Source organism: Galeopterus variegatus, unplaced genomic scaffold (assembly GCF_000696425.1).
Source record: "Galeopterus variegatus unplaced genomic scaffold, G_variegatus-3.0.2 Scaffold1497, whole genome shotgun sequence".
Classification (NCBI taxonomy): Eukaryota; Metazoa; Chordata; class Mammalia; order Dermoptera; family Cynocephalidae; genus Galeopterus; species Galeopterus variegatus.
This window is the reverse complement of record NW_007727608.1, coordinates 17,346-41,487: the sequence shown is the minus strand read 5'-3', so window position 1 is coordinate 41,487 and position 24,142 is coordinate 17,346. Positions and strand designations below refer to the sequence as shown.

Below are 24,142 nucleotides of genomic sequence, written 5' to 3'. Positions count from 1 at the left end.
CTCACCTGGTGGTGCTGCAGCCCCTGCCTGGTTGCCCTGCTGCTGTCCTTGTCCCCTTGGGCCTATTTCCACAGCAGCCAGATCCCCTTACGTGTGAGTCATGCATGTCCTGTCATGCCCCGAACCCTCTCAGGCAGGGTCCAAACCTTTAAAATGGTCCTCGAGGCCTGACTCGGTCCAGCCCTCCACGTCCTGCCTCGTCTCCCCTGCGGCCACTCAGCCACCATGCTGCCCGCTGCGGGGCTGGGCCAGCAGCCCTGCCTCAGGCCCTTGGCACTGGCTGCCTGGACCACATGGCTCCTCCCAAGCCTCCGCAGCATGCAGCCTCCCACGGTGGTCTTTCCTGGCTGCCCTCGACCCTGCCCCTTCCTTGCTTTCAGACACATCCTAAAATGTCCCCTCTGTTTCCTGTCCCTCTTGTTCACTGGTGGAGCAAAGTGTGGAACAGAGCCCGGCCCCACAGTGTCAGTTGGGGAGTGAGGGAGTCATGAGGGGTGTTGAGGAAGGTTGTCACTTCCCAGGCCACCACTGGGAACCAGTGCCCTGGAGAAAGCAGGACCCAGAGCCATAGAGCCTTCCGGAGCACGAGGGGGCACGGGTCGGGGGCTCCCCCCGAGTTCTGCTTTGTCCTCAGCAGGCACCACGGCTCCCATGCCTGTGTACGTGTCCTGGTCAGGAGGTAGGAGCTCCGGGTCCCCCCCGCTGGCTCTGGCTCGTCCCTGCCCTCGACCTCTGTCCTCTGACTTGGGCGTCCATTGCTGCAGAGGCTGTGGCTAGAGCTGTGGCCCCGCCCTGCTGGGGGTGGCGGCCCCTGGAGAAGGCAGTGCTCAGGGCAGAGACGGTCGCTGAGCAGCCTGGGTGGGGGGCAACGCCAAGCTCGCCTCTTCCCGGCATGGCCACTCCTCTCCAGCCCCCCCTGCAGTGGTAAGATAGTGCCTGGCCTGGCCATCTGGGGAGGGAAGGCCCGAGGGTCAGGCAGATCCAGGAAGGCTGAACCGTGCCAGGATTCCGAGAAGGACGTGGGGTCCCAGAGCCATAGGTGGGGGTCTGTGGACCTCAGAACATCAGCAGCCCCTCTGAGCCTCAGTTTCCTGCTCACAAAACTGGGGTTGTCATAGCAGCTCACAGATGGGGGGGCTCTGTGTCCGTCAATCCTGGTGATTAGTAATCGTGCCCACCCTTCTCTCAAGGTGTCCTGGTTTGGACGCTCAATTATATGGTCCCCCTGCTGGGGAGGGGAGGATTTTTGAGGCTTAAATGAGAGGCAAGGGTTGGGTCAGGCCCTGGGGCCAGGTGCCCTCTCAGATGGCTGCCTCCCGTGTCTCCTGTGGAGACCTGAGCCTGGCCATTGCTGGCCCTTCTGCATGGGACCGTGGACCTCACCTTCAGGCCAAACTTGTTCTGGAGCTCCTCCAGGTCCATCCTGTGGTACAGGGTGGTGACATCGTGTCTCTCCTCCTGGGGTACGGTGGCCTGTGCCAGGAACCGGGTGGTCACAGGGGGGAAGCTGCCAGGCCGCGGCCTGGGACCCCCAGCCCCGGCCCCCACCAGCCCCGCCTCACCTTGGCCAGATGCTTCTCCAGCTCCAGCACCTCCACCATGTCCTCCCGCACCTGGTGGCTGTTCCTGGGGAGGTTCCTGTCCTCACGCAGCATGGTGGCCACTGATGTCATGAACTGCAGGTAAGCTCTCTGTACCTGGGCCAAAAGATGTGGGACACAGCTGGGAGGTCTCAGCCACCTTGGCCCCCATGGAGCTTTCTGTGGGGATGGGGAGGTGAACGACACGGAGCAGCCCCCAGGACGCTCATCCGGCCAGCCTCAGCCAGCAGCTCTCGGCGCACACAGAGCACTGGAGTGTGATGTCTCAGACTGCCCCTGCCCTCCCAAGCAGGGGCCCTCCCCAGAACAAGCCTGCCTGGAGGGGCTGTGAGCAACATGGGCTCCCCGTGTTTTGAGCCACACGCTAGGGCCACACCCAGACAGCTCAGGGCTGAGCTCTGGTCCCAAGTCCATCCCTTCTAGTGGTGTGACCCTGCTCCAGGGGTTGTGGGACCTACTCCATGGGGCTGCACACAGCAGGTACTTGGCGAAGGTCCAGGGCTGTTGGTGCCACGGTTAGGTCGGACCACCCTAGCTAGGCTCACTTTGGCCTGAGGGTCAGGATTGGACCCTGAGGATGTCTGTCCGTCCTGGACTTGCCTTCTTCATACCCATACTGGAAGGGGCTCTTCTCATTTTCTATGGAGGCCACCCGCTCCGCACTGCTTGGCATGAGGCAGGCCAGTGCCCCCAGGCTAGCCTTGGCTGGCAGCACCTGATCTGACCACGGTGGCCAGACATGGGCCTTTTGAGACACTCCAGTCCCTGCTGCTCTGAGTTGGGTCCCTTGGCCTGGCTCTCGCAGCCGCACTGTCCCATCCTCAGCTCCTGTCTTTGGCCACTCCGTCATCCCTCCTGGCTCGACCAGTCCCTCAAAGCCCAGCTCATGGCCACCTCCACCTGGAGGCCCCCCTGTATTGCTTCCAGCCCTGTAGGTCACTAGGTGCTCTCCTTTCCCCACTCCGCGCCCAGTGCCCGATTCCCTCACCCTCCCTGCGTGCGCCCCGTCCTCCCGACTCTCCCCTCCACCCTTGCCAGCCCTGGGCCTGCCAGCCTCACGGTGGCCACTGTTTGGCTCCTGTCTCTCCCCTCTCTCCTGAGCTCCTTGGTGCAGGAGCAGGAGGGCTGAGGGCGGGCTCGGGCCCGCTGCCTGCGTTCACATCTCTACGGCCCTCCCAGGAAACCAGCGGTGTGGACCCCCCTTCTGCAGAGGTGTCTTCCCCACGGGGCAGCTGGCTGAGCTGAGTGGACTCCTGTCTGGCACAGGGGTGTGGAGGGAAGCCTCCTCACAATGGTGACAAAGGTGACACTTCCCATCTGCATCCCCAGCCCTCAGTGCTGGGCTGGACCACAGGTGCTCACACGGGTGAGCTGTGGGGAGGCAGGGACAGCTGGATGAACTGGAGTGTGGGGTCCAGACGGCCCTATGGTGGCAGGCGGCTCGGGGCCAGTGTGGGGCAGCAGGGCCCCCAGCTCACCTTCTGGCCCCTGTCTTCGTTTAGATAGTAGTCCCGGGATGGCATGCCCAAGGTGGGCTGGTCTATCTGGAAACACAGAAGGTGTGGTCCTGGAGAAGGAGCCAGGGTCCCCGCACCCTGGCCAAGGTGGGCAGCAGCCCCCCCACCCTATGACTGTACCCAGAGGGACACGAGCTCCACCCGGAAGGCGGATGCCGGCATGTGCCTCCCTGGAAGCCCTGCTCTGGGTGACAGAGGGAGGGCCACTGGCTGGGATGGAGGGGCTGAGGGGAGCGGCGCGAGGCGGGGGGCCTGAGCGGGAGGGGCTGCCCTCAGGGCTCGCGGCGTCCTCAGCCCTGCAGGGGTGCACGCGGGTGCTTGTTGGTGGCCTGGCCAGCGGCCCGCGGCAGCCCTTCGAGGCCAGGCTTCCTGCCCGGGTGCCAGACGCCCCACGGTTCAACAGAGCCCGCCCCGGCTGCCCACGTCCCGAGCCCGGGCGGCACGTACGTAGATGATGTGCCGGCTGGAGTCCTGGTCATCGTTCCAGACGAAGAGGTCGATGAGGACGCGCCGGTTGAACCGCGTGTTCATCAGAGCCACCTGCCGCTCCAGCTCCCACGGCGGGCCTGGGGGGTCAGCGCCCGTGCTGGGAGAGCGGCCTGGTCCTGGGGCTCTCAGCCCAGCCCCTTGTCAGACAGTGAGTCCAGTCTCCTAAGCCTGGGACTCGGGCGGCGTAGGGGACCCCCACCCAGCCTAGGGTGGTGAGCTCGCTTGTGGGCCTTGGGGGCCGTGGCATGTGGGAGACACAGGGCCCTGAGTGTAGCTCTGCGTCCCTGGGGCCACCGACCATGTGCTGTGCCAGCCCAGCCCCAAGGTGGAGGCGGGCCAGAGCGCAGAGGCGGGACACACGCTCAGAGCTGGGGCCTGGGTCTGGGAGTTGAGTCCTCCTTGGGGGTCTAGGAGGGATGCCCCTCTGCAGAGCTGGATGGGACCAGCCATGGGGAGCCCCCATCATAGCTGGTCCTAACTCCCCAGTGGCTCCTGGGACCCTAAGGTTGACCCTGGCGGGGTTGGGCCTCTTGGGGCTCCCAAGAGTAGGCGGCTGGCCAGGTGGTCGGCTGTCTTGAGCCAGGTGAGTGGCCTCCCCTGGAAGACCCAGGCCCCAAAGACCCCAGGCCCAGCGTCCACCTCTGTGTTTGCAAGGCTGCTGCCAGGCCCAGCCTTACCTGTGGTCTCGTTCCACCTGTCCATGGCCACCGGCCAGCCTCCCACCACATCCAGGATGTCCAGCAGGGGCTGAGAGTCTCGCTTCTCTATTTCACCTGAGAAGCGAAGTAGCACTCATTTACCCAGACGCTTGTGGCTCCGGGGCTGTGACACAGACCCCATGGGCACGCCACATGCCAGCCTGAGCCCCCACCCTCCCATCACAGATGAGCGTCTGGGCAGCTCCTCAGCACAAGACGGCAGGCCCGGGACAGAGCCGAGAAGCACAAGAGCCCCAGGACAAAGAGGACGACAGGAAGGAGATGACAGGCCTGGGAGCCTAAGAAAGAGGAATCGTGGCCAGCAGGAGGAGAGGCTCTGCGACAGTTAGTACTGTGTCGAGACGCAGGCCTGGCTGCACTGGGAGCTCTGGGGCAGGGCGGGGATCGGCAGGAGGCCCACAAGACTTCATGCCCAGTGCGGCGGCAGACAAAAGACGAGACGCTGATGGGACGTCAGCAGCAGCTCTCCAGCGCAGTGGGGGCTGGCCAGAAACTTAGGCAAACTTCAGTCAAAAATTAAGCAAAGGTGGGAACTCAGAGGAAGCCACTGTGGAGGTGGAAGAAGACCACCTGCGTGGGAAAGTGAGGGTTCAGAGTGCACCCTTGCAAGGGTGTCGGCCACTGTCTCTTGTGTTTGGCAGACCAAGACGGGCAGGGAATGGGGGGCTTCACAGTGGAAACAGGGCTTCACCATGGTGCGCCCTGGTGGGGTCCATGGGCCTGGGAGGCTGCAGGTGGGCACCCTATGGGATGGGGCAGGGGAGCATATTTAGCTTTCCCTGCAGGTCTCAAGTTGAAAACAGGGACAAGCATCAGAAGCTGTGAGTTACGAGCCACGTCCTCTCTACCCTGGGCCAGATGTTGCAGGGCTGGCTGTCAGACGCCCTGGGCTGCTGCTGTGGGTGCTGACGCTACAGGCTGGGGGTCAGAGTTCTCGTCTTATATATGGTCTGGCTGTTGTCCCTTTGTACACTCAATCTCTTGAGCAACAATTAAGTGAAGATGGGAGCACAGAGGAAGTCGCTTTCACCTGGCGGGCACTGGCCAGACTGGATGAATTGACCTTCAGTTTCCACAGGGAGGAGGGAAACAATCCCAGGTGTGCCCAGGCATTGGGTCTCATGGAGGCCCCCCATAGAGTTGGGGTTCCAATGACATCCTCCCATCAGCCCACTAGAAACAAATCCTACCCCCAGGAGACCCACAGAAAACAACCTTCAGCTCTGCTGCTAAGTGGAGGGAGGTGGTCTCCCCAGGGCAGTGTAACCACAGGCTAGGTTTATAAACCCCCAAGCAGAGGATTTAAGGGGCTCTGCGCCAGGGGTGCCCCAAGCATGCAATTCCTTTTATAGGAACCAAAACACTGGAATTTTGCCCCACCACCCCTACACCCCTACACATGCACACAGATACATATACACATAATATACACACACACACGTGTCCACATGCACACACATAATACACATACACACACACATCCACACGCACGTGCATCCACCTGCACACACACATGTATAATACATGTACATACACACATGCATCCACACATACATACATACACACACAATACACATACATATGCACACATGCATCCACACACATCCACCTGCACACACACATACATCTATAATACACATACATATACACATGCGCCCACACATACATGCATACATGCACAACACACATACATATACACACGTGTGGAATATACTATAAAGCATATGTACTTCACAGGGCCTGGTTTTCCAAAGCCTTGCAGTTTCAAATATTGACCTTGCAAGGACAGGAAATTTTCCTCAGGCTATAAGTCTCTGTTGCAAGATAAGAATTGTGGCACAGCAGGTTGCTGGCTCAAAGACAGACTAGTTGCTGATTGTTATGTAAAGATACTGAGAAATTGCTATAAGAAGGAATGTTTGCTAAGATCAAACTGTTGTTGATAAGACCACTTAATTGCCTTACTGGAATGTCATCTGGCTTGTTTCACTGAAAGTTACCAGCCTATATTGTTAAACTATAACCCCACCTATGTCTCTTCCTGTAACTTCCCGGTCTGGAAAATAAATGCAGGAAGAGAACCCCGATTTGGTGTTAATTTCCCAAGGAAGGGCTGCCTCTCACTTGAGGGTTCTGGGGGAGATTAACCACTTTGGGGCCTCTCACTGCTCAGAAGAGATGGGCCTTGAGTAATCCTCTGCGTCTCTGTCACCCAGGGGAAGTGGGTGACAAATCCGGGTGGGGGGCGAAGCAATGCAAAGCAACAAAATGGTGCCCCGTGTGAGGACGTTCTCCACAGATTGGAGACTGACCTGCCAAGCATTAGAGAGGAATAAGACGTCTGATTCATCCTGGCAAAGGGACTCCCATCGAAGGGAAACACATCCCGGTAAGGGAATCACAGGTGGCTTTTGATTAGCGACTGCACGCCTGTGGCATGTCAAAGTTAGGCTTTTTCAACCCAGGAGATATTTTTTCATTCTCTTTACCTTTAAAATATGGATTATTCATTAGTGAAAGGGGAGACCGAACATACATTACAACTCCAATGTCTCCTTAAAGCAGCAGGCTGTAAGTAACTGAATGGCAGCTTGTAAACCGTCAGTGGATATTAAACAACCATGTCCTTGATGCCTCAAGGAAGGGAGCCTTAACATAAAAATGTGGGAACAAATTGGTCACTGGTTAATTGTGCAATGAGTCTCATTAAGGCTTCCCACCTAACAACCAGGAGTCTATGTCGAGTCTCTCTGAGACCTATCCAAGACCTTAACAAAAAACTAAGACATTTTTATGTCACCAAAAAAGGATAAAACTTAATCTTTGCCAGTGACTGAGAAAACTTTAAATTGGACAATCTAAAGTAAAAGAAGTTAACATTTCTTTACAGTGTTGGTATTTTTTGAGCATGTTTTTCTTTCTTATCTGCACGATACTTCTCTCCTCTCTTAAGAGCAGTGGTTCTTTTCTTAACTGCATGTGCTACTCTTTTTCTCTGAAGACTCTGGAGTTTTATGAAGAAAAGCAGCCATGGCCAAACAGACCCCTTTTGGGTCTCCTGCTCTTCTCCTTAAAACCTCAAGAGTCAAATGATTTCATTTCTAATTGTGGGCTCAGCTCTTGAGCTCAGTAACTCATTTGAGAAACAAAAATATAGACTAAGCTTTACCTGTTTAATTAGATGATCTCAAATTTCCTCGCATCCACTTGGTATTTTAAACAGACTTCTAAATTCTCTTTTAGTCTCATTTATGTAATTTTTTCACAAAATTTTATGGTAAAATTTTATGCTACTTTCTTAAAAGGAAGAAAATCTCTCCATCTTCTTGAAAAGGCTTGCATACTTTGCTTTACAATGTAAATTTGTTATCTTGCTTTCCTTAAGGCAGGGTGAGGCCTCACCAATAAGTCTTTTTGAAGAAAAAAAAAAAAAAAAACCGCAATCTAAACCTGACTGTCCTTTTTACTAGTAAGCTTTATTTACATCTTAAACAAAACTTATAAGATCCTTGTTTGTTCTTGTTGTTTATGTCTGCATATATGCGTGTGTAAGCTGTATGTTATGTCTATATGTCCATGTCTGTTTATGTAATTGTTTTATGTGCACGGTACCTAATTGGCTTATAATTAATGCATGCTCATTAAATAAATAAGTATACTTTTCAAGTTCATGTGACTTAAATCTTCTAAAGTTTTGTTAAATATATTTTCAAAATTTGATTCAAACCTTTTACTTAAATTTGTCTCTAGGTCAGCATGTCTCCTTGTTATCTCAGCTCTGCCTCCTGGCCATGCTGGGAGAAATAATATCTTTTAGACATAGATAGTGGATACTGCCCTCTGCCTCTCTGGATTCCACATGGCTCCAAATGCCACGTGGAAACCTGGGACCTGAAATGGCTAGTGAAAAAAAAAAGCCTATGCTGGGGCCGAGCCCTTGGCGCACTCGGGAGAGTGTGGCGCTGGGAGCGCAGCAATGCTCCCACTGTGGGTTTGGATCCTATATAGGGATGACTGGTGCGCTCACAGCACTCACTGGCTGAGCGCGGTGCGGCCAGTCTCAAAAAGGACAAAAAAAAAAAAAAAAAAAGCCTATGCCAAATATTGCATAGGCCCTAGTTAACATTAACTGATAAGGGTATAATTCTAATACACCAAGTTTTTGGCTAGGAAACCATAAATATTTATTTGGTAAAAATAGCTAAAACTCAAACTGGCCTTTGTATAATTTGCTCTGATAAATGGATGCCTATTTACTAACCTGAATGTATAAAAATGTTCTTATCAACACACATTGTTGCCTGGGTTTGCTAATCAAACAGGACTACATTTGTCTTTGCTAGAGGCTTTTAAGTTGTAAACCCTGCCCAAACCAAAAAAACTAAATACAAAAAAAACCCCCTTTATATATATAATTTTTAGGCAAATTAGGCCAATTTAACATTGACAAAAAAGAAACAAGTATGTAAAAAGGAGGTGATTTAAAGAAGTCTATGGATGTAGGGATATGGTTATGGTTGGAGGGGCTAGAGAGAAAAATAAATTTTTTTTTATGTAAGAAAGCATCTGATACAGTGTATTTTTGTCCTAGAGTAAAATGACTGGCTATTTATTTATTTATTTTTCCTTTTTGTCTTTTTTTGTGTCTGGCAACGGATCACAACCCTCAGTGTTGCGCCCGTACCGGACCGGGACCGGCAACGGGATCGCAACCCTCGGTGTTGCTCCCGCACCGCGCTCAGCCAGTGAGCGGGAACCGGTCTGTATGTGGGATCCAAACCCTCGGCGGGAGCGCCACCGCGCTTCCCAAGCGGTGCACTGTAGCAGTGCGCCACCGGGCCGGCCCATGACTGGCTATTTAGAAAGTAGGAAGTATAGGACAAAAACAGAATGTCTGAGTAAGTCTTGATAATGGTTTATATAGATAAGTTTGTTAAAAGGGTTTTACAGTAAAAAAAAAAATTAACTGGATTTAAGAACAAATTATTTGTGAATTTTTCTAAAAATTAATGTCAAAAGTATTCTAATACAGGGTTAGAATTTGCTCTCCTGTGATGGAACAACTAGATTTTCTAAAAAAAACAAAAACAAAAACAAACAAACAAAAAAACCACTTGACTGCTCTTAATACAAAATTGTAAAAGGTTTTCTTTGTCCCTTAGACAACTTGTTTAAAAAACTTATTTCATGATAAGTTCTTGTGCTCCCTGCCTTTAAAACGTTTTGTCACTTTGGTTTTATTTTTTGTAACAATTTGTGATTTTATTCAACTAAATGTTTTACACCTTTTGTTATTTAACACAGCTTTCCAACACTAAATTCTGAAACTTTAAAATAAGTTTGAGGAATTCCAAGGGCCCTGGAGTTTCTCAAAGGATATATAATAGATGTATCAGAACTAATTGGCTTATTTAATAAATTAGACTATATAGGAAAGCATTGTCAGGTCTGAAGGTGTTATGGGTCTGTGTTCCAAAATCTTGTAAGGTTCTTTAATATCTGTGTCTTGATACAAATGCTACCGGTCATAATCTTGGTTTAATTATAATTTTAAAATGTTACGTCCTCAAATATTTCATGAAAAAAACTCTGATAGGTACAGTTTTCCGACAAACTTTGAGTTCATAGCTTCAAACTAAGTTTCAAAATTTTAATGAAGAAACTGATGGGTTTGTGAAATTGTTCACAAAGGTCAAAACAACAAAAGTTAATTGGTAAATTAATTAAAAGGTATTATGGGTCTTTATCATTTCCCTATTGTAAAACACTGCTGGTTCTCCTAATGTTTTTCCAAATGTAAGAAAACTCTCTCTCTCTCTTAGGCTATCTATAACTAACAACAGTTTAGTAAAATGTCATTTAAAACAAAGATAAAAGCATTTGTTTTCTCCCTATTTGATCCCCCCCAAATTTAATAACTTTAAGTATCCTTATGATTATTATGGCAATGTGGCTATTTTTATAAGTTCAATGAAAATTAACTCTCTTTCTCTTTATAACAGGATAGAATTTAGAACTTTGGATATAAGATAGCATGTCTCATTTCCAAGTTGCTGATCTCTTTATGTTTGCTGTAAGTTTGGCCCAAACTGCTGCTTCATCCTGCTGTTCATGTTTCCCCCCGACATGGGACAGACAGATCTTCACCTGGGAAACAGCATTCCCAGCAACGTGGGACAGATCACTGAAAGAAAGTGAGCTGAGACCCTTCTCTCTATCACCACCTGGGAAAGAGCCTTCCCAACACCGAGAGATTTGTGCAACGAAAAGTAAGACCTTTTCAATCTAGATTTTGATCATCAATGCTTTTAGGAGGAATGCCTTGATCATAAAGGGGGAAATAACATCTTCTCTACAAAAGCAGTTCTCTAAATTTTCTTGGCCTTAAATAGGGTGTTTGCAACTTGGATGAGACATCCTGTTCTTAAGCAAAAGACTTGTAATTGATCAAAAATTTTACAAAAGACCAGACACTCTGAAAACAGTAATGTCCTGGACAGTTTTAACACTAACAAACTCTCTGGACTCAGAATCAAGTATTATACAGAGCAGAATCCCTTTCCAGGAGTTTCAACAATTGGTAATTACACCCAATCCCCAGCACCTGGAGTGATGCAGCTGCAGCCCTGAGATGATGACATCACCAGTCCTCACCTAAAGTAAATTAAAAGGACTTGCCATGCTAAATGATACCAACTTTGGTTTAACAAAATGCTTTTTGTCTTAACTGTGCCAATCTGATCTATAGTTTTGCTTTTCTTTTAAATAAATAAAACGGGGGAGATGTGGAATATACTACAAAGCATATGTACTTCACAGGGCCTGGTTTTCCAAAGCCTTGCAGTTTCAAATATTGACCATGCAAGGACAGGAAATAAGTCTCTGTTGCAAGGTAAGAATTGTGACACAGCAGGTTGCTGGCTCAAAGACAGACTAGTTACTGATTGTTATGTAAAGATACAGAGAAAATGCTGTAAGAAGGAATGTTTGCAAAGATCAAGCTTGTGTTGATAAGATCACTTAATCCTCTACTGGAATGTCATCTGGCTTCACTGAAAGTTACCAGCCTATATTGTTAAACTATAACCTCACCTTTGTTCTCTTCCTGTAACTTCCTGGTCTGGAAAATAAATGCAGGAAGAGAACCATTCCACGTTAATTTCCCAAGGAAGGGCTGCCTCTCACTGTAGAGTGCCTGGGAAGTTAACCTCTTCAGGGCTTCTCACTGCTCAGAAGAGATGGGCTTTGAGTAATCCTTTGCATCTCTGTCACCCAGGGGAAGTGGGGTGACAAATCCATGGGGGGTGAAGCAATGCAAAGCAACACACATGCATCCACACACATACACGTGCACATACATACATGTATAATACACATACACATGTATCCATACATGCAATACACATACATATACACACGCACATCCACATGCACATGCATCCACACACATAGACCTGCACCCACACATGGATGTGTAATAATGTACATATACACATGCACACACACATACATATACACATGCATCCACACATACAGACACACAATACACATACATATACACACATGCATCCACATGCATATGAATACACACATGAGTACATACACATGCATACGAATACACATACACATGCATCCACATACATCCACACACCGGCCAGCCCCCACCCGCCACTCACTCTCGTTCATGCAGGAGCGGTACAGCATCTTGGCCTTCTCCACGGCCGGCCGGTCCTTGGTGGTGGAATTCTCCAGCACCGCTGTGAGCACAAGAGCATGCTGGACAGAGGCCTGAGGCGGCTGCTGGGGGTCCAGGTCAAAGGCCCTATGCCTCCCTGCAGCACTGGGGGAGAGGTGGTCCCTCCCTAGCTGCTGGGCCTTTACCACCTCTCCTCTGTGCCACTGGACAGTGGAGGGAGCAGAGCCTGAAAGGGACTCAGCCAGGGCGAGGCCTGGCCACCCCCAACTCCTGGCCTCAGGCTGTCCCCACTGGGGCAGGCACCAGCCTCACCCCGCTACACCCCCTGAGGCCGCGGCTGCTGTCCACCTTTGAGGATGACCTCCAGCTTGTCTCGAAGGATGTCAAAGACGCTGTACCGGGAGTTGGTCTCGGGGATCACGTGGCTCTGCAGCCAGCCTCCACACGCATACTGGTAGAAGTCATCACATGGCTCCTCGGCAGGGTCCATGTTCTGGAGGATCCGGGCAGCTGCTTGTCCCCAGACGGTGCAGGAGGAAAAGGGGAGACTGAGCTGTGGGCAGCCCCAAAGCCTGTCTCTTGGCCCAAGAGACAGTCTCGACACTTGGGGATGGGCTGTTGGAGATTCCGTCATGGCTGTGTGCCCTGGGAGAGTTAATCACCCACTCTGAACTGCAGTGAGGTTAGAAGCATGGGGGGAGTCAGCCAGTCTGGATTCAAGTGCCAGGGCTACCACTTATTAGCCACGTGACCTTGAACCCTTGCGGCCTCTCCCAGCTGTAAATCCGTGGACACCAGCAGTCCAACTTGAGGGCTGAGGAGACGGGCCGAAGCGGTGCCCGGTTCATAGCAAGTGCCGAGCTGGAGGCCCTGCCCTGGGAGCTGGCATCCAGCTCCCGGCCGGTTAGCCCTTTCCTCACCAGTGTGCTTGGTCCCTGTGGGGAGGGGGCTACTCTTACCCACCATAGGGGGCTTGTTTTCTGTTAGAGCATATGGCTTTGCTCCTGCAACCCAGAGTGTGCAGGGTACGGGGCCCCTAAGGTTTCTGGCTGAATGCTCTCAGCTGGGGTGGCTGGAGTGGACCCTCCACCCAGGACCCTCCCTCAAATTCTGTCCTACTTGGTCTGGGCCTAAGCCACCTTTGCAGCGGGGGACCTCGGAGCAAGCATCACGCGGGCCTCAGGACCCCAGCATGAGCAGAAAGTACACATTTCTGAGCTCCTCCACGAGGGCTTCTTCCACCATTCTCACCGTTTTTGTTATCTGCAAACAGCAGTCTCTGGCCCCCAATTTTAAGACAAACGCCTGGGAGAAAGCTTAATCTTTAAACGTCTGCTCACTAGACCTTTCCTTCTGCAAACGCAGACAAGAACGGTCCGGACCAGCGCAGGCGCAGGGCACAGCGGCAGGAGGCCGGTGGGGTCGCAGGGGTGCGAGACGCTTCTCGGGGCTGCTGCCCTCAGCCCACAGGCGGGGCCTGTGCCAGCATCAGCACGTCCCCAGGGCTGTGGAAGGCACGGGGGAGTGGGCTTTACCTGCCATGACGCAGCCGGGGGTGGTGCACACGTCCTCCGGCTCCCCGGACTCTTGGACCGCTGCGGGCAAGGGGCCGCGTGAGCATTGGTGGCGGGGTGGGCGGGGCGTGTCCAGGCGGGAGGGGCGGGGCGTGTCCCGGTGGGTGGGCGGGGCATAGCGTTGGTGTGCAGGGCCGGGCCTCAGCCCCTCTGCCAGCCCCCCTGGGCGGCCTAGCCTGGGGCCCCGAGGGCAGGTGTGGAGGGCAGCCCGAGTCCTTCCCAGGTGGCCCAGGCCCGCGAGGGCGGAGCCGGCCCTGTCCTCCTGCGTTTCTCCGGCCGGCTCTCACCCCGGCAGGGCCCAGCTCCTTGAGCCTGAGCTGCCCCTCTCCGCGCACCCCTGACCCCCGCCAGCGCCCCGCGAGCCCCCGCACCCACCGGACGGACGCCCTCCCCCCGGCGTCCCCCGCGAGGGCGGAGCCGGCCCTGTCCTCCTGCGTTTCTCCGGCCGGCTCTCACCCCGGCAGGGCCCAGCTCCTTGAGCCTGAGCTGCCCCTCTCCGCGCACCCCTGACCCCCGCCAGCGCCCCGCGAGCCCCCGCACCCAGCGGACGGTCGCCCTCCCCCCGGCGTCCTGCACCGTCCTCTCTTCCCCACGCCCGTCCTGCGCACGTGGTGGGCGCACGGGCCACCCAGGTTCCCGAGCTCGCCTGCCCCGGCCGCGTTTTGGGAGGGAAGGCAACGGCTACCTCGGGGTCTGCGCTGTACAAGGGTCCTCTCTTCCTGTGAGGAGCGTGGCGGCCCAGGAGAGGGTGACAGCCGCTTCCCTGGGGAGAAACACGGCTCTCAGCCCGCGGGGCCCCTGGCGCCCTCGGGTTTCCTGCAGTGCCGGGTGCTGCAGCCCCAGTCCCATAGCGAGGGCCGGTCGCCAGGGAAGCAGGACGCAGAGACCCGCAGAACGGAGCCGTCCACGCTGTTTCCTGCTGGGCCTGGGCAGGGGGTAGGGGGTTCCCCTGGCTTGCTAACCCCACCCTCCAGCCCCACCCCTGCCAGGGCCTAGAGGGTTCCTGAGGTGGGACCCCCCTTCTACCTCAGGATCTCCCCGAACAGCAGGGTCATGGGCCAGACCCACACGAGGTGGGCTGCTCCTGGGGTCCCGCCGGGGCGGGAGCAATAGACTTATTTAGGGGGAAAGGAGGCCCTGTGGAGGGGGGAGACTTTTCCCTCATCGGTGACCCTTGTCTCCTGACCCTCCACCCTCACTGTCTGCTGGAGGTGCAAGGTCACCTCCCTCTATCCCTCCACTACATACATGCCAGGGAGGGGGCTGCCTGGTCAGTGTCCGGGTCTTCAGGGTCGGGCTGTAAACCGCCTGCAGGGGTGGTGGGGGAGGAGGGGCTACCTCCGGCCCAGGGAGAGGGCAAGCCGGGCCGGCTGCCTTCAGACCTGGCTTGTGCTGGATTTCCCCACCAGTGGGGCACACAGAGACCTGGTGGGGAGGAGGGAGCAGGGGCTTGTTCAGGTCAGGGCAGAGAAAGTGCTGGAAGCCATGAAAATATTGGGTGCTCCTTGGGGGCCTGGCCATTAGAAGGGCCATTCATCCAACACTTGATGATTGTCACCAGCCAGACCCCGTGCTGGGCATGGGAGTTCCTGTGTGAGTCTGACACAGGCTGTGCCCTCAGGGAGCCCCCAGTCTGGTGGAAACACGAGGAAAGTTCTGCATGACACGCACACAGAGGCGTGTCCAGGCGGGAGGGCACAGCCTCTGTCAGGCGGGAGTGGGTAAAGGCAGACCTGAGCTTCAGAGAAAATGAGGACAATCCCACAGGCCAGAAACGGAAATGAGGTGGCAGGTGGGTGCTGGGGTCACGCCTGCCCCACGGGAGCTTGTGATCTCAGGAGCCCAGAGCCTTGAGAGAAGATGCTCGACCTCAGTCTTCCTAGGTCCACACCCTCAGCAAAAGAGTGGACTAAAAGGACGGCTGAACTCCAGCCAAAGAGGTGACAAGGAAGCAGTGGGGGTTTTGCTTGATTAGGATGCTTATAAAGTCAAGAGAGACGGTGGCTCCCACCCTAACATGGAGAACGAGCTGGAGAAGCTACCACATGAGTGTCTTTAGAAACTCACCGGAGAGCTGAGGACACAAAGCAGCCTGAACTAACCAGATTCCAGAATGGAAGAGACTCTCCCTCTGGAGCCAGGGTGCAGAAGTTTGAGGAACTAGTCTCCTGCACCTGTATGGGGGCCATGCGAGGGATCAGGATTCTGAGGAGCTGGAGTCACAGAGTCTGCACCCACCTGCCGATCTTCCTCATGGCACCTTCACCAAGTGCATGGTAGTTAGGCTGAAGGTGGTGGCGGGGCAGGAGGGTTGAGGAACCCTCCTGCACGAATAATCAGGCCAATGTGACCCATAATCAAGGGAAAAAACCGAGAACAGTCAGAAGTGGACTCATAGATGAGCCAGATATCAGAGCTAGCAGACAGTCTTCATAGTGACTATGGTAATTAAGTAAGAGGGTCTTGTGGGAAAGACGGAACACATAGGTGGTGGATTTCACTAGATAAATGGAAACTACAGAACTGAGCAGAAATGTGATACAAGAAGCAAAGAATTCGTTTTATAGGGTTGACAGTGCACTGCACATTGCAAAAGAAAGAACCGGTGTTTATACATAGGTCAGTGTAAATTACCCAAATTGAAACACAAAGGAGAAATAATTAAAAACTGAGCAGAGGGAAAAACGAAGAGTTAACATCACAGGTAATGGTGAGAAACTGGATATTTTCACCTAAGATCAGGAACAAGGCAAGGATTTCTTCTTCTACCACTCCTATTCAACACTGTACTGAAAGTTCTACTAGATCAGTGACAGGAGAAAAGGAAATAAAAGGCATACAGACAGGAAAGGAAGAAATAAAACTGTCTCTGTTTGCAAATAACATGATCATCTATATAGACAATCCCAAAGAATCAACCAAAAAACTCCTAGAACTAATAAGAGATCATAGCAAAGTCACTGGATACAAGGTAAATATACAAAGGTCAATTGCTTTCCTATATACCAGCACTGAACGACTGGAATTTGAAATTGTGGAAACGATACCATGTACGACAGCACCTAAAAATTGAAAATGTTCGTTGTAAATCTAACACAATATGTATTATGTGTTATATGTGAACATATATGTGGGACATTATATATGGGACATATATGTGGAAAACTGCAAAGCACTAATGAAACAGCAATCACATATTTAAATAAATGGAGATATATTCTGTGTTTATGAGTTGAAGAAATCAATATTATTAAGACGTCAATTCCTCCCAACTTGATCTATAGATTCAGCACAATCCAGTCAAAATTCTAGCAAGCCCTTTTGCAGATATTGACAAGGTAATTTTAAAGTTTGCATGGAAAGACAAAAGGTCCAGGATAGCCAACACAATACTGAAGAAAAATGAAATGGGGGGCCGGCACGGTGGCGCACTGCTGCAGTGCACCGCTTGGGAGTGTGGCGGCGCTCCCGCCGAGGGTTTGGATCCCGCGTACAGACTGGCCGCTCACTGGCTGAGCGAGGTGCGGGCGCAACACCGAGGGTTGCGATCCCGTTGCCGGTCCCGGTCCAGTGCGGGCGCGACACTGAGGGTTGCGATCCGTTGCCGGTCAGGAAAAAAGACAAAAAAAGGGGAAAAAAAAAAAGAAAAATGAAATGGGAATAATCACACTGCTCGGTTTCAGGATGTAGCATAAAGCTACAAGTAATCAAGATAGCGTAGTATTGGCAAAAGAAGAGACACATAGAGACACAGATCAATGGAACAGAATAGAAATCTCAGAAATGCGCCACACAAATATATAGCCAACTGATCTTTGACAAGGCATTTAGGAGAAAGGCCAGTATTTTCAATAAACAGTACTGGAACAATCGGACATCTATATACAAAGACAAAACAAAACAAACAAACAGAAAACAAAAACTCTAGAAACAGAACTTACATCTTACAAAACAATTAACTCAAAATGAACTGCAGACATGAACATAAAATGCAAAACTATGAAAAGTCTTGAAAAAAACATAGAAGAGAATGTACATGACCTTGGGTTTGGTGATGACTTTTAAGATACAACACAAATAGCATGATCCATGAAAGAAAAAATTGATGTCAGACATTATTAAAATTTAAAACGTCTGCTCTGTGAAAGACTCGTTAAGAGAATAAAAAGATGAACTACAAACTGGGAAAAAATATTTGCAAGACATAGATCGCATAGAACACTTTTATCCAAAAATGTACAAAGAACTCTTAAACTCAACAATAAGAAAACAAACAACCCAATTAAAAAAAGTCAAAAAATCTGAAAAGACACCTCACCAAAGAAAATACGCAGTTGGAAAATAAGCACATGAAAAGATGCTTAACATCATTTCTTATTATAATATTTTGAGTTAAAACAACAATGAGATACCACTGTATGCCTATTAGAATGGTTAAATTAAACTGATGATACGATTACTGGCCAGGATACAACCGGAACTTTCCTTCATTGCTTTTAGGAATGCAGAATGGTACAGTCACCTTGAAAGACAGTTCGGTGGTTTGGTGGTTTTTTTTTTTTTTTTTTTTTTTTTTTTTTTTTTTAGTCTTTTTCTGTGTGGGGCTGACCAGTAGGGCGATCCAAACCTGTGACCTTGGTGTTATAAGGCTGCATTCTAACCAACTGAGCTAACCAACCAGCCCCATTAAGTTATTCTTTCAATTAGAACTCATTGCAGATTTCTATCTTGATCTCAAACTGGGACCCCTTGGTGCTGTGTAGTCACGCTTACAGGATTTACTAGGTTTGGGTTGGGATGAGGGTGCCTGCAGTTATTAAGGCCAAGGTAGCAAAGGAGGGCACATCTGAATTCTCAAGGCCTAAAATGTCCTGTTATTCCCCTTTCTGGGGAGAAGCAAGATGCAATATCGCCTGGTGCTACCCTGTCTGTCCCATGGACTCTTCAAAGCAGATCTGAACCCAGACGTCTGGGGAATGGCTCACAGCACTCAGAAACGTAAGCAACCTGGGCTTAAAAGAATCCGGTATGTGCTGAGTTCCAGAATTCTGTGGAACACAGATATGAATCTAAAATAGGTGGCAACTGTGATCACTAGGTGGGAAATGGACGTAAACAAGTAGTCTCCCAAGTAGCGGCCCAGCTCTGACTCTAGATTGTGGCCAAGAGATGCAGAATTCCAGCTCTTGACCAGCAAAGACTTTTCATTCATGAAGTGAATACATTTCCAAGGGAAGGAAAGAGAGCTTTACATTTTTCCCTGCATCTCCAGATGTGGCCACATAATTTAAGTCTCAGGTTTTGTGTCTTCTCCTTTGTTTATCTGAGCTTTTTTCAAAATTTTATTTTTTGTTTCCCAGATGTAATAGTGCTGGCTCTCTCTGCATCTCTTTGGCTCTACTGGTCTTTTTCCAGTGCTTCAAATTCAGCAGGTAGAGACAAATCATATCTCTGGTAAAACAATTACTTCCCTCTAAGGGAAGGTTTGGTGGTACATGGATGAGATCTTAAGATTGTTGTCTGTATTCTCTCTTTGATAATATGTGCTATAAATATGCAACCACAAACAAATTTAAATTATACATTAGATTAGTAGTTTGACTGTATTTTATGTTACATCAAAAATAAGTTTACTTTCACTTCTTCACCTTATTAACTCAAAACAGCTAATAATTATCAGGCATGTTTTTCTTAAATATTTATAAGAATTTTTTATATGCCATAAAATGTGGTATTTATATTTTTCTTTTTGTTTTGCAGGTGTAAAGGGTCAAGTTTTTGATCAGAATAGAAATCCATTACCCAATGTAATTATAGAAGTCCAAGACAGAAAACATATCTGCCCCTACAGAACTAACAAATTTGGAGAGTATTATCTCCTTCTCTTGCCTGGGTCCTATATAATAAATGTAAGTATGCAACCCTAGTTATTGCTATTAAAATATTATAGAACTCACAGTACTCACTCACCCAGAGGAATCTAAAAAACGTCCTGAAAGTCCAAAAGTAGATACTTCAGGATGGAAGGAAAGGACAACATCAGACTTGCAATTGGCGGGGGTGGGGTGGGGGAGGTGGGAATGAAAGGAACAAACCAGAAAAATTCATGTTGTTTCCCCTCCAGCAATTTTTTTTAATAGGAGCAAAATCCTATTTCTTATATCTTTTATGATTAAAAAAATGCAACCTTATTAATAATTAAGCAAGGTAAGAAAAGTCCTTCCCAGTTGCATGGAATACCATTTAACACCTATTCCATTAAACATAATTTCTGCTATTAAAAAATAGATTGGCAAGGCAGGAACTTTGGCATTAAAGTAATCTCCATGCAAGATTATTATTTGTTAGAATGAGCTGAACCCTGGTCTTCTAACACATGAGCAGGACTCTTTTCACTTCACAGGAGGCTAAACCTAGATCTCAAAGCCAGATCTATCTCTGCTTCTATAAGAGAATAAAGCAGGTTATAAAAAGTATGCTTAAGGATATAATATTATGTACTCCATATGATCTCAACCATTAAAACAAAGTACAGAATAAAGACTGGAGAAAAGATGGCAAGCAGTTTTGGCAAAATATCAGAGTGTTTGCCACTGAAGGGATTGTGGGTGACTCTGCTTTTTTGTAATAATTCTCTGTACTTTCCAAATGTCCTATATTGCCGTTCTGCTTTGATAATTAGAGGAAAAGTAGAAAACCAAAATAATTCCAATAAAAATTGAGATTTGCTTTAAAAAAAATTGATTGGGACAAGGTTTTTAGAATTCATTATAAGTGAAATTTGATCCACAAATTTTACTGCTGTATTAAACAAGTGATAGACATGTTTTGCAGCCCTTTTTCCAATCAATACAGGTAAATTTTCTGATTTTAATTCTATTAAGATGCGGCTTAAAAGAATCCGGTATGTGCTGAGTTCCAGAATTCTGTGGAACACAGATATGAATCTAAAATAGGTGGCAACTGTGATCACTAGGTGGGAAATGGACGTAAACAAGTAGTCTCCCAAGTAGCGGCCCAGCTCTGACTCTAGATTGTGGCCAAGAGATGCAGAATTCCAGCTCTTGACCAGCAAAGACTTTTCATTCATGAAGTGAATACATTTCCAAGGGAAGGAAAGAGAGCTTTACATTTTTCCCTGCATCTCCAGATGTGGCCACATAATTTAAGTCTCAGGTTTTGTGTCTTCTCCTTTGTTTATCTGAGCTTTTTTCAAAATTTTATTTTTTGTTTCCCAGATGTAATAGTGCTGGCTCTCTCTGCATCTCTTTGGCTCTACTGGTCTTTTTCCAGTGCTTCAAATTCAGCAGGTAGAGACAAATCATATCTCTGGTAAAACAATTACTTCCCTCTAAGGGAAGGTTTGGTGGTACATGGATGAGATCTTAAGATTGTTGTCTGTATTCTCTCTTTGATAATATGTGCTATAAATATGCAACCACAAACAAATTTAAATTATACATTAGATTAGTAGTTTGACTGTATTTTATGTTACATCAAAAATAAGTTTACTTTCACTTCTTCACCTTATTAACTCAAAACAGCTAATAATTATCAGGCATGTTTTTCTTAAATATTTATAAGAATTTTTTATATGCCATAAAATGTGGTATTTATATTTTTCTTTTTGTTTTGCAGGTGTAAAGGGTCAAGTTTTTGATCAGAATAGAAATCCATTACCCAATGTAATTATAGAAGTCCAAGACAGAAAACATATCTGCCCCTACAGAACTAACAAATTTGGAGAGTATTATCTCCTTCTCTTGCCTGGGTCCTATATAATAAATGTAAGTATGCAACCCTAGTTATTGCTATTAAAATATTATAGAACTCACAGTACTCACTCACCCAGAGGAATCTAAAAAACGTCCTGAAAGTCCAAAAGTAGATACTTCAGGATGGAAGGAAAGGACAACATCAGACTTGCAATTGGCGGGGGTGGGGTGGGGGAGGTGGGAATGAAAGGAACAAACCAGAAAAATTCATGTTGTTTCCCCTCCAGCAATTTTTTTTAATAGGAGCAAAATCCTATTTCTTATATCTTTTATGATTAAAAAAATGCAACCTTATTAATAATTAAGCAAGGTAAGAAAAGTCCTTCCCAGTTGCATGGAATACCATTTAACACCTATTCCATTAAACATAATTTCTGCTATTAAAAAATAGATTGGCAAGGCAGGAACTTTGGCATTAAAGTAATCTCCATGCAAGATTATTATTTGTTAGAATGAGCTGAACCCTGGTCTTCTAACACATGAGCAGGACTCTTTTCACTTCACAGGAGGCTGGGGGGTTGGGTGGGAGGCAGCTGGGAGGCGACCAGGTCTTCTTGGTGCCCAGGTGCCCTGACCTGAGAGGGGGGCAGTCCTGGCTCCTCCATGTTGGCCTTTGCTGGGGAGAGCAAGGCAGGGGACTGGGGGTGAGGGGGCTTGTTCCTGGGACAGCCCAGGGTCTACCTGGAGGGCAGCCCTGGCTATGCCTTTATCTTGATGGGACCCCAAGCCTTTCTCAGCAGCCACCTGGTGACTGAGGCCTCCACGGGGTGGGAGTGGTGAGGGGGAGGATCCTGGCAGATCCTTTCTTGCTGTGCGGCGGTGAGGGAGGTGGCCAGGTGAGACCAGCCAGGCGGGAGGGACATTGTGGCTGGCGGGTCCCCAGCTCAGGAGCATGGGCTCCTGCTGCTGGGCTGGCCAGGAACTACAGCCGCACCCTGCCCTGGGGCTGAGCTGCTGAGGCGAGGCCAGGGAGGGGGCTGGGCTGATGGGGTGGGGGTCTGGCCTGCAGCATCTCAGGAGTCCTGCAGAGGCACAGGTGAGGCGGATGGGTGCAGAGCCCGCAGAGGCAGCTGTGTCAGCCTGAGCCCAGGACAGAGCTTTCTGGAAGGGGCCGCCAGCTCCCTGCAGGTCAGTGTCCCTTCTGCAACCTCTCTGGGGTCTGCAGCATGGCCCTGGGAGCCTTGGGTGCCCCTTGCAGACTGCCTGCCCATCCCAGGGGCACACAGGCCCCTCAGCAGGTGGGGATGGGGCGAGCAGCTGCGAGCAGGTACAGGGGTGCCAGCAGGGGGCCCTTGCTCACCTCTGCTGTCTGTGTAGAGGACGCCCAGGGCCACCAGGGCACTGGTCACCAGCAGCAGCAGCAGCAGCAGCAGCCCCCACTCCAGGAAGCCCCGGTGTTTCAGCTCAGACCAGCCGGCTCTCTCCTCCATGCCCGCTGCGCTTTCCGACTTCCCCATCAGCCAGGCTCTGGACGGGAAAGCGCGCGGCTGAGCCACCCGCAGGCCAGGGGCAGGGTGGAGGTGCGTGGAGCTCTGAGGTCCTGCCCGAGGCTGGAAGGGTCAGACAGTGGCTGGTAGCAGCCGAGTGCTTTGGGATGCTGAGCCCCCATCTCCATCTTCAAGCCCACACTCCGGCCCTGGGTGCCTGGTCTCAGGGCTCTAGACACCACCCCTGGGCTAGTGTCTGGGAGTGCTGGGGGAGTGCCCCGTGGTGGGAGGAGGCCTCTTCTCGAGGTCAGCTTCTCTCCAAGCCCTGGCAGGCAGGGGATGGTCATGAGACCCTTCTGCTCACATCTTGGGGTCAGCATGGGACCCAGGAGGCTCAGCTCCTGGGCTGCTGAGGGCCTCTGCAGGGGAGCCTGCCTGAGCTGCAGGCCTGGGCGCTGGGTCAAGGACACTGTTGGGGAGGCAGCTCAGGCTGCCTGACTTTCCATTGGAGTCCAGGAGACAGGAATGATCGACGCCCATGCAGGTGGTGACCATGCAGGCCAGAAAGGGACCTGCAGGGCCAGGTAGCCTTGAGACTTGGCTCTGGCAGCCACTGGCTGGTGTACAGCTCTGGTCATCTCTCCACCTTGTCACTGCAGAGAGGACACCTTCTCAAGCCAGCCAGGCAGCAGGTAGCAGAGGAGGACACACAGGGCTGGGGACAGGCTGTTGCTGTCGCCAGAATAGTGAGCTGGGCAGGGAGGGCTGGAGGACAGTGATGGCAGACTCTGAAGGCTCCTGGGTACGTGTGAGTACATGTGTGTGAGTGTGAGCATGCATGTGTCAGTGTATACATGTGTGCATGTGAGTGTATGTGAATATATGTGCCTGTGCTCCTGTGTGTGCATGTGAATGAGTGTGAGTGTATGTGCATGGCATTCATTGTGTGAGTGTGCACGTCTGTGTGTGTGTGTGAGGGTGCATGTGGATGCTGTGTGTGTGCATGTGAATGAGTGTGAGTGTATGTGCATGGCATTCATTGTGTGAGTGTGCACGGCTGTGTGTGTGTGTGAGGGTGCATGTGTATGCATGTGTGCACACATGTGTATGCGCATGTGTGTGCACGTGTGAGGGTGCATGTGTATGCTGTACGTGAGTGTGCATGTATATTCCTGTGTGTGTATGCATATGTGTGCATGTGCATGAGTGTGAGGGTGCATGTGTATGCTGTGTGTGTGCATGTGACTGTGCACATGTGTGAGGGTGCATGTGTGAGTGCATGTGTATGCTGTGAGTGTGCATGAAAGTGTACATGTGTGTAATGCATGTGGGTGTCAGAGTGTG

The 24,142-nt window shown here is 50.2% G+C and overlaps 1 protein-coding gene across 1 annotated transcript in view; it reads right to left on the bottom strand.

Moving 5' to 3' along the window:
• The window catches only part of MMEL1 (membrane metallo-endopeptidase-like 1), a gene marked incomplete at its 3' end in the record, with an annotated part of 33,075 nt that extends 10,247 nt beyond the window's left edge, over positions 1–22,828 (bottom strand). The window contains exons 1-12 of the mRNA XM_008577347.1: positions 22,643–22,828; positions 21,303–21,313; positions 14,979–14,982; positions 14,282–14,315; positions 13,558–13,617; positions 12,371–12,532; positions 12,003–12,083; positions 4,285–4,380; positions 3,566–3,684; positions 3,080–3,145; positions 1,563–1,697; positions 1,384–1,473 (exon numbers count right to left, since the gene is read on the bottom strand). Of these exons, the coding sequence (XP_008575569.1) occupies positions 1,384–1,473; positions 1,563–1,697; positions 3,080–3,145; positions 3,566–3,684; positions 4,285–4,380; positions 12,003–12,083; positions 12,371–12,532; positions 13,558–13,617; positions 14,282–14,315; positions 14,979–14,982; positions 21,303–21,313; positions 22,643–22,828 (1,044 nt within the window). The remainder of the gene's footprint in view (positions 1–1,383; positions 1,474–1,562; positions 1,698–3,079; positions 3,146–3,565; positions 3,685–4,284; positions 4,381–12,002; positions 12,084–12,370; positions 12,533–13,557; positions 13,618–14,281; positions 14,316–14,978; positions 14,983–21,302; positions 21,314–22,642) is intronic.
• Between the last annotated feature and the right edge of the window lie 1,314 nt (positions 22,829–24,142).